Here is a 10,555-nt window from a genome sequence, read left to right as displayed (position 1 = left end):
CTTCAAAGTAGAGGTGTCATTTTAAGGCAAATATAACAAACTGTAGCCTACATAGTCTTAGATGCCCAAACAAAGGCCTACTGCACATGTCTCATTCCCTTGTCTATAAACTGGGCTTGTTTTTCTTTAGGCAGAAATTACTTTCTAACCCGAAGCAACAAGTGACACCATTTTCACATAGACTAGGCTACACGCATTGTTGAAACAAGGTGTTTGAGCATTTAACAAAAAAATAAAAAATAATCCGGCCCTCCGGGGGATCAATATGTCACACCAGAAGTTATCATTCTACCAAACTGCACCGCTAACTCAACGTCATGACTGGCACCTCGCAGCTGAAAACCCCGGAAGTTAACGTTCTACCAAACTGCACCGCTAACTCAACGTCATGACTGGCACCTCGCAGCTGAAAACCCCGGAAGTTAACGTTGGCAACTCGAGGTCAATCAGGCCATTCCATTAGGCGTGAAGTGGAAGGTGGAATGAGCGGAACGTGGAATGAAGTCAGAGTGAGTACTGTAGCTACATTTAGAGGCCTGGGGCCTGGTCAGGTCTAGGTAACCAACAAACCTCTGTAGGCCATGAATGAGGTCCTTTCTTAAAGGGACAGAGCTACTGCCTTGTACAAACATAGGGCCCTTTTTAACCCCCATCTGGAAGCCATGAAACGTCAAAGAACGGAAAAATGGACAGCTTTTATACAGAAACCTTTAGGACTATACTTGGTGGGGTGAATTAACATATCTCCTCAGTCAGCTGGGCTGAATTAACATATCTCCTCAGTCAGCTGGGGTGAATTAACATATCTCCTCAGTCAGCTGGGGTGAATTAACATATCTCCTCAGTCAGCTGGGGTGAATTAACATATCTCCTCAGTCAGCTGGGCTGAATTAACATATCTCCTCAGTCAGCTGGGCTGAATTAACATATCTCCTCAGTCAGGTGGGGTGAATTAACATATCTCCTCAGTCAGCTGGGGTGAATTAACATATCTCCTCAGTCAGGTGGGGTGAATTAACATATCTCCTCAGTCAGCTGGGGTGAATTAACATATCTCCTCAGTCAGCTGGGGTGAATTAACATATCTCCTCAGTCAGCTGGGGTGAATTAACATATCTCCTCAGTCAGCTGGGGTGAATTAACATATCTCCTCAGTCAGCTGGGGTGAATTAACATATCTCCTCAGTCAGGTGGGCTGAATTAACATATCTCCTCAGTCAGGTGGGCTGAATTAACATATCTCCTCAGTCAGCTGGGGTGAATTAACATATCTCCTCAGTCAGCTGGGGTGAATTAACATATCTCCTCAGTCAGCTGGGGTGAATTAACATATCTCCTCAGTCAGCTGGGGTGAATTAACATATCTCCTCAGTCAGGTGGGGTGAATTAACATATCTCCTCAGTCAGCTGGGGTGAATTAACATATCTCCTCAGTCAGGTGGGGTGAATTAACATATCTCCTCAGTCAGCTGGGGTGAATTAACATATCTCCTCAGTCAGCTGGGGTGAATTAACATATCTCCTCAGTCAGCTGGGGTGAATTAACATATCTCCTCAGTCAGCTGGGGTGAATTAACATATCTCCTCAGTCAGCTGGGGTGAATTAACATATCTCCTCAGTCAGGTGGGGTGAATTAACATATCTCCTCAGTCAGCTGGGGTGAATTAACATATCTCCTCAGTCAGCTGGGGTGAATTAACATATCTCCTCAGTCAGCTGGGGTGAATTAACATATCTCCTCAGTCAGCTGGGGTGAATTAACATATCTCCTCAGTCAGCTGGGGTGAATTAACATATCTCCTCAGTCAGGTGGGCTGAATTAACATATCTCCTCAGTCAGGTGGGCTGAATTAACATATCTCCTCAGTCAGCTGGGGTGAATTAACATATCTCCTCAGTCAGCTGGGGTGAATTAACATATCTCCTCAGTCAGCTGGGGTGAATTAACATATCTCCTCAGTCAGCTGGGCTGAATTAACATATCTCCTCAGTCAGCTGGGCTGAATTAACATATCTCCTCAGTCAGGTGGGGTGAATTAACATATCTCCTCAGTCAGCTGGGGTGAATTAACATATCTCCTCAGTCAGGTGGGCTGAATTAACATATCTCCTCAGTCAGCTGGGGTGAATTAACATATCTCCTCAGTCAGGTGGGCTGAATTAACATATCTCCTCAGTCAGGTGGGGTGAATTAACATATCTCCTCAGTCAGGTGGGGTGAATTAACATATCTCCTCAGTCAGGTGGGGTGAATTAACATATCTCCTCAGTCAGGTGGGGTGAATTAACATATCTCCTCAGTCAGCTGGGGTGAATTAACATATCTCCTCAGTCAGGTGGGGTGAATTAACATATCTCCTCAGTCAGCTGGGGTGAATTAACATATCTCCTCAGTCAGCTGGGGTGAATTAACATATCTCCTCAGTCAGGTGGGGTGAATTAACATATCTCCTCAGTCAGCTGGGGTGAATTAACATATCTCCTCAGTCAGCTGGGGTGAATTAACATATCTCCTCAGTCAGCTGGGGTGAATTAACATATCTCCTCAGTCAGCTGGGGTGAATTAACATATCTCCTCAGTCAGGTGGGGTGAATTAACATATCTCCTCAGTCAGCTGGGGTGAATTAACATATCTCCTCAGTCAGCTGGGGTGAATTAACATATCTCCTCAGTCAGGTGGGCTGAATTAACATATCTCCTCAGTCAGCTGGGGTGAATTAACATATCTCCTCAGTCAGGTGGGGTGAATTAACATATCTCCTCAGTCAGCTGGGGTGAATTAACATATCTCCTCAGTCAGGTGGGGTGAATTAACATATCTCCTCAGTCAGCTGGGGTGAATTAACATATCTCCTCAGTCAGGTGGGGTGAATTAACATATCTCCTCAGTCAGCTGGGGTGAATTAACATATCTCCTCAGTCAGGTGGGCTGAATTAACATATCTCCTCAGTCAGCTGGGGTGAATTAACATATCTCCTCAGTCAGGTGGGGTGAATTAACATATCTCCTCAGTCAGCTGGGGTGAATTAACATATCTCCTCAGTCAGCTGGGGTGAATTAACATATCTCCTCAGTCAGGTGGGGTGAATTAACATATCTCCTCAGTCAGGTGGGGTGTATTAACATATCTCCTCAGTCAGGTGGGGTGAATTAACATATCTCCTCAGTCAGGTGGGCTGAATTAACATATCTCCTCAGTCAGCTGGGGTGAATTAACATATCTCCTCAGTCAGCTGGGGTGAATTAACATATCTCCTCAGTCAGGTGGGGTGAATTAACATATCTCCTCAGTCAGGTGGGGTGAATTAACATATCTCCTCAGTCAGGTGGGGTGAATTAACATATCTCCTCAGTCAGGTGGGGTGAATTAACATATCTCCTCAGTCAGGTGGGGTGAATTAACATATCTCCTCAGTCAGCTGGGGTGAATTAACATATCTCCTCAGTCAGGTGGGCTGAATTAACATATCTCCTCAGTCAGCTGGGCTGAATTAACATATCTCCTCAGTCAGGTGGGGTGAATTAACATATCTCCTCAGTCAGCTGGGGTGAATTAACATATCTCCTCAGTCAGCTGGGGTGAATTAACATATCTCCTCAGTCAGCTGGGGTGAATTAACATATCTCCTCAGTCAGGTGGGGTGAATTAACATATCTCCTCAGTCAGCTGGGGTGAATTAACATATCTCCTCAGTCAGGTGGGCTGAATTAACATATCTCCTCAGTCAGCTGGGGTGAATTAACATATCTCCTCAGTCAGGTGGGCTGAATTAACATATCTCCTCAGTCAGGTGGGGTGAATTAACATATCTCCTCAGTCAGGTGGGGTGAATTAACATATCTCCTCAGTCAGGTGGGGTGAATTAACATATCTCCTCAGTCAGGTGGGGTGAATTAACATATCTCCTCAGTCAGCTGGGGTGAATTAACATATCTCCTCAGTCAGGTGGGGTGAATTAACATATCTCCTCAGTCAGCTGGGGTGAATTAACATATCTCCTCAGTCAGCTGGGGTGAATTAACATATCTCCTCAGTCAGGTGGGGTGAATTAACATATCTCCTCAGTCAGCTGGGGTGAATTAACATATCTCCTCAGTCAGCTGGGGTGAATTAACATATCTCCTCAGTCAGCTGGGGTGAATTAACATATCTCCTCAGTCAGCTGGGGTGAATTAACATATCTCCTCAGTCAGGTGGGGTGAATTAACATATCTCCTCAGTCAGCTGGGGTGAATTAACATATCTCCTCAGTCAGCTGGGGTGAATTAACATATCTCCTCAGTCAGGTGGGCTGAATTAACATATCTCCTCAGTCAGCTGGGGTGAATTAACATATCTCCTCAGTCAGGTGGGGTGAATTAACATATCTCCTCAGTCAGCTGGGGTGAATTAACATATCTCCTCAGTCAGGTGGGGTGAATTAACATATCTCCTCAGTCAGCTGGGGTGAATTAACATATCTCCTCAGTCAGGTGGGGTGAATTAACATATCTCCTCAGTCAGCTGGGGTGAATTAACATATCTCCTCAGTCAGGTGGGCTGAATTAACATATCTCCTCAGTCAGCTGGGGTGAATTAACATATCTCCTCAGTCAGGTGGGGTGAATTAACATATCTCCTCAGTCAGCTGGGGTGAATTAACATATCTCCTCAGTCAGCTGGGGTGAATTAACATATCTCCTCAGTCAGGTGGGGTGAATTAACATATCTCCTCAGTCAGGTGGGGTGTATTAACATATCTCCTCAGTCAGGTGGGGTGAATTAACATATCTCCTCAGTCAGGTGGGCTGAATTAACATATCTCCTCAGTCAGCTGGGGTGAATTAACATATCTCCTCAGTCAGCTGGGGTGAATTAACATATCTCCTCAGTCAGGTGGGGTGAATTAACATATCTCCTCAGTCAGGTGGGGTGAATTAACATATCTCCTCAGTCAGGTGGGGTGAATTAACATATCTCCTCAGTCAGGTGGGGTGAATTAACATATCTCCTCAGTCAGGTGGGGTGAATTAACATATCTCCTCAGTCAGCTGGGGTGAATTAACATATCTCCTCAGTCAGGTGGGCTGAATTAACATATCTCCTCAGTCAGCTGGGCTGAATTAACATATCTCCTCAGTCAGGTGGGGTGAATTAACATATCTCCTCAGTCAGGTGGGCTGAATTAACATATCTCCTCAGTCAGCTGGGGTGAATTAACATATCTCCTCAGTCAGGTGGGCTGAATTAACATATCTCCTCAGTCAGGTGGGCTGAATTAACATATCTCCTCAGTCAGGTGGGGTGAATTAACATATCTCCTCAGTCAGGTGGGCTGAATTAACATATCGCCTCAATCAGGTGGGGTGAATTAACATATCTCCTCAGTCAGGTGGGGTAAATTAACATATCTCCTCAGTCAGCTGGGGTGAATTAACATATCTCCTCAGTCAGGTGGGCTGAATTAACATATCTCCTCAGTCAGGTGGGCTGAATTAACATATCTCCTCAGTCAGGTGGGGTGAATTAACATATCTCCTCAGTCAGCTGGGGTGAATTAACATATCGCCTCAATCAGGTGGGGTGAATTAACATATCTCCTCAGTCAGGTGGGGTGAATTAACATATCTCCTCAATCACTTGGGTTAAATTAACATATCTCCTCAGTCAATTGGGTTAAATGAACATATCTCCTCAGTCACTTGGGTTAAATGAACATATCTCCTCAGTCACTTGGGTTAAAATGAACATATCTCCTCAGTCACTTGGGTTAAATGAACATATCTCCTCAGTCACTTGGGTTAAAATGAACATATCTCCTCAGTCACTTGGGTTAAATTAACCTATCTCCTTAGTCACTTGGGCTCCAGTGTAAGACCTAGTGAAGCACTGACTAAGCAACATTAGCTATTTCTGTTGAAAAATATTTTCTGTTCGATTCCGTTTCTGTTCTATTCTATCTCATCTGATGAATAGAGGACAAGTGGTGGTCAGAAAGTGGGATTCTGGTTCTTTATTGCAAACACAAGGATAGGCCTAATCTGTGCTGCAGTCTTCCTGAGTTGGCTACAGCCTACTCTTTCCTTTAGAAACAAAATGGAGGATGGAACATATTAAAGTGAAGACAGGTGTGTGGGAGAGATGGATGTTGGAGTTAACTATGGTTCCCAGCTGAATTTGTTGGAACTTGCTGGCGGAGTATTGAATACCTTTTTTCCCCCTCAGCTTCAACCTCTAGCCACAAGCCTTCCATGGCATGGTGATATAGACTGTGTCCCAAATAGCTCCCTATTCCCTATGTAGTGCACTACTTTTGACCAGAGTCCTGTCCCAAATAGCTCCCTATTCCCTATGTAGTGCACTACTTTTGACCAAATTCTGTCCCAAATAGCTCCCTATTCCCTATTTAAGGCTCTCTATTCCCTATACTCTTAGAAAAAGGGTTCCCAAAGGGTTCTTCGACTGTGCCCATAGGAGAACCCTTGTTTCTACAGAGGGTTCTACGTGGAACCCAAAAAGGGTTCTACCTGCAACCAAAGGGTTCTTCAAAGTGTTCTCCTATGGGAACAGCTAAATAGCACTTTTTTTCTTCTCTAAGAGTGTATGGGCCCTAGTCAAAAGCAGTTCACTAAATAGGGAATAGGGTGCCATTTTTGGACACACAGATTGAATACCTTCTCACTCAGCTCGGGCCATCTCCACATAGACCTATCCTCCCATGGCATAGCCAGAGAGGTAGAGGTAGTGGATTGACCTCCTCCACCTTGCAGTGACTTGATGCCAGCCAGGGACTGGGTGTCCCCTTTGAGCCTGCTAGTCTTCCTTCCTCTAGCCACTTTGGCCACTTTAGGACTTCTTAGCACATCCCAGTCAGAAATATTTCTCTCTCTCTCTCAGGAGAAGAACGACTTGCATTATATTCCAGGGGCCCTAGCCCATTCCGAAAGGGTAACCGGAGACTGTCTGCAATTTCATGTGTTTTATTTGGGAGGCCAGCACGTTTTCTTTTTCCCCCTAGCCTCTCTCATTGTCTTTGCTACTCTACTATTTATTGCGGAGCCTTACTATGTCTGCACTGAGCTCTTATGCATAAAAAAATGTGCCTTAGTATAATTACAATAATAACCTCCCTGTCTCTCTTATAATGTTTTTTTTTTTTTTCCAGAAGTCTTCATACCAGATTATATTTATTTCTCCCTCTCCTCTGACTGTCAGTGCCTGGGGCTGGGTAAATCTAGGAACCAGATGGAAGCACTCAAATCATATGGATGGAACTTTCATCCTGGCTTCCGTCCACCAGTGTCTCTATAACGGCTACCTATCCTAGTCTCCTAAACTTTCTCCATAAATAGGATACAATATTTAAAATAAATCATCTATTCATTTTGTTCAATTTAAATCGATTGAATTGGTTGTCACGCCAAGTCTCAATATCGCTTCTTAAATGTGGCCAATGGGTATAGGGAGGGATTTAAGTGGCATATAATCGGGATATCAGAATATTAGGGTCATGTGTGGCGGTTTATGATATGGTAATCGTGTTATTAAGATATTCATATAATAATTCCCAGGTTTCGGCACATAAATAGATTTTCGTTACGTTCCACCGTTCCACCGTTCCGAGTCCAACACGCCTGGAATTGCCTCTGACAGGAATGGAATGTTAACTCTTTTCACACACAGGCCTTTGAGGCTGACCACCTTTTCTTGGTCTCGTCGTTTGTTTTGGTCCCCACAGTCTGTCTCAAAATGAATAAAGTTGAGTGCTGTCAAAGCGCTCTCGGAATGTTTGCAAAAGTACCCGCAGGTGTTTAGCCCAGCGGCAGCGCAACTTGTGAGAGGAGGGCGGGTGGCGGATCGCGGGGAAGATTGGATAGCTTGCGGAGAGCTGCTGAATCCTCTACCTTACCAGAGTACCCCGATCTGTATGGCATATAGTAGAATTTCCGAGAATCTTCAACAGCACATTCTTCACTGGCTATATCAAATTACCTTACTGCACTTGGATCAACAATATGAAAAGAGTCAGCAACTCAAGATCAAGTCCATCACTTTTACGCACATCATTGGAATCCCATTGATCTACGATAGTTGTAAATTGGTTATAACTTGTGACATTCACAGCTTTGCAATCGAAAGTGCAATTTGAATATAAGCAATTAGGCTCTCAAGACACCTTTCCCTTATCTATCCCCACACCTTTCCCTGGCTTTGTGGAATGGGAATAATCGCGCATATCCTTTGTGTAACGGTGAATACAATTGCTCAAGCAGAAAAACAATGACCAACAATTAAATATAACATACATATGCGATTCACAGTGTATCCCAAATATATGTGACTTATTGCCAGTGATATACCCCCCCCACAAGTATAAAAGTTCTCAAAAGTTGAATTTGGTCATCTGTTTCAGTTAATTTAGCATTTCAAGTATTTTCATAAACTTTTTTCGAAGAAATATTTTTGGGAAGAAAAAAAGCCACTTACGGTCTTCGTCCTGACATTTGACAACAGCTAATAGAACGACTTGGGTTGCTACAAGTAGCAGTACAGTCCTCGAATCCACAAAGCTAAACATGTCTAAATGTTAGACATGCAGGGCCTTTTGGGGGAGAAGAAAAAGTAAGGACGAAAGGAGTGGACTTCTCTCTTTGTGTGTGTGTGTGTGTGTTCCCAGTTACACAGCCGAACCATACATTCAACCACCTTACAAAAAAAAAAAAAAACCAATGGGGAATCCAGACCCCTCCAGAAATGTAGTACCGACCTGCGTCAGATCAGGCACTGCAGTTTTATGTGTCCGTTGCCTTCAATGAATTTTTGTATATTCCCAAATATCAGTCCGGCCCCTTACCCCCTGTCAAGCTGAAATCTGAGCCCCGTTTCCCACCCATTCTGTCTGTCCTGAAGTTCTATTCTTCCACTCGGCTCAGACCCCTCCTTCTTCCATGTGCTACTGAAAAGGGTTACCCAAAAAGTGAAACTTTTTCTTTCCAACTTGTCTGGGCTACCTTCCCCCTCTCACCGGTTCTGCTATACCAGGCGCTATACAGATTTGTCTTCAGTGAGAGCTGGTGCAATTACACAGAATGCATGGATTTTGCCATCGATAGGATACTTTTACATGCTTTCCATTCCATTGCTGTTATTTTCTCAATTGTATCTTATTCCAATAAATATTTTATCTGAGTGTTTAGTGCGCCACAACAGTGCGTCCTAGTGGGGTGTAATTTATAAAATAATTTCCGGACCTTGAGTTGTTATGAGTAGTAAGCAACATAAATGCCTCAGATCCTTTCCCGTTTTTATCAATCTGACCATTCTTATAATCAGTGGAGGACTGGGACAAGAATTCGGTCCTGGCATTTCATCAACACTAGCCCTCATCACCGTGCAAACCGACAATTAATTAGGGGTTCAACACCCGAGGAAGTGGAAACTCAAAACACATTAACTAGATCGCTGACTCAAAACATAATAGTAATGTATTCATCCAACAGTAAATGTAATGTACTAAAAATACGTTGCACTTGTAGTCTACTACCCATGAGACCTATATGCCTATGACAGGTGCACATGTGCCCCTCCATCTCTCAAAGTTGTATAAAATATCTCCGTTGTAAAATAGTTGCTATTGAGCTGAATATTGAGAGTTGAAGATTATACCTACGGAAAGCGGAAACCCTCCTCTCTTTGACAGGGAGAAGAGGACGAAGCTTCGAAGCTGTGTTTTTCCTACAATTGCATTTTGAAACTTATACGAACATATATTCCTTTTTTCTCGAGGCCATGGCGGTAGAGGAGAGTGGATTGCTCATCACAGCAGCAGGCCACAGTGAGGGCAGGGCAGACACCGTTTTGATTTGATTTATTTGTATTTAAAATAAAAATAAAAAAATTGTGTGTCAAATTCGACCAGCGCACCCAACTAGAAAAATGATTCAATCCCTGCTCATAGTGGAACATAGTGGATCATTTGGCATGTGTCACCTGTAATAACCATCAGGCTTGGAATAGATTACTTTATATTTATTAGTTTAATCAATTCAACTTAATTAATGTCATTAGCAGCTTGTGACTTATACTGAACAAAAATAGAAGCTCAACAATTAAGATTTTACTGAGTTACAGTTCATATAGGGAAATCAGTCAATTTAAATGAATGAATTAGGCCCTAATCTATGGATTTCACATGACTGGTGTAACAGTATAACTTTAGACCGTCCCCTCGCCCATACCCGGGGCGTGAACCAGGGACCCTCTGCACACATCAACAACTGACAACCCACGAAGCATCGTTACCCATCGCTCCAGGGGAACCACTACTTCAAGGTCTCAGAGCAAGTGACGTCACCGATTGAAACGCTATTTAGCACGCACCACCGCTAACTAGCTAGCCGTTTAGCGCGCTCCACCGCTAACTAGCTAGCCGTTTAGCGCGCACCACCGCTAACTAGCTAGCTGTTTAGCGCGCACCACCGCTAACTAGCTAGCCGTTTAGCGCGCTCCACCGCTAACTAGCTAGCCGTTTCACAGCCGTTACACTGGGAATAGAGATATGCATCTGTTGGT

General features: G+C 43.8%; 1 protein-coding gene across 1 annotated transcript in view; it reads right to left on the bottom strand.

Moving 5' to 3' along the window:
• LOC112236945 (collagen alpha-1(II) chain-like) overlaps nt 1-8,791 on the bottom strand; it is a 30,243-nt gene extending 21,452 nt beyond the window's left edge. Inside the window, exon 1 of the mRNA XM_042312951.1 lies at nt 8,471-8,791. Within this exon, the coding sequence (XP_042168885.1) occupies nt 8,471-8,561 (91 nt within the window). The 5' untranslated portion in view covers nt 8,562-8,791. The remainder of the gene's footprint in view (nt 1-8,470) is intronic.
• Between the last annotated feature and the right edge of the window lie 1,764 nt (nt 8,792-10,555).

Source organism: Oncorhynchus tshawytscha, unplaced genomic scaffold, assembly GCF_018296145.1.
Source record: "Oncorhynchus tshawytscha isolate Ot180627B unplaced genomic scaffold, Otsh_v2.0 Un_contig_9120_pilon_pilon, whole genome shotgun sequence".
In the NCBI taxonomy this organism is placed as follows: domain Eukaryota; kingdom Metazoa; phylum Chordata; class Actinopteri; order Salmoniformes; family Salmonidae; genus Oncorhynchus; species Oncorhynchus tshawytscha.
The sequence above is the reverse complement of the archived record's forward strand: the minus strand, read 5'-3'. Positions and strand labels throughout refer to the sequence as shown.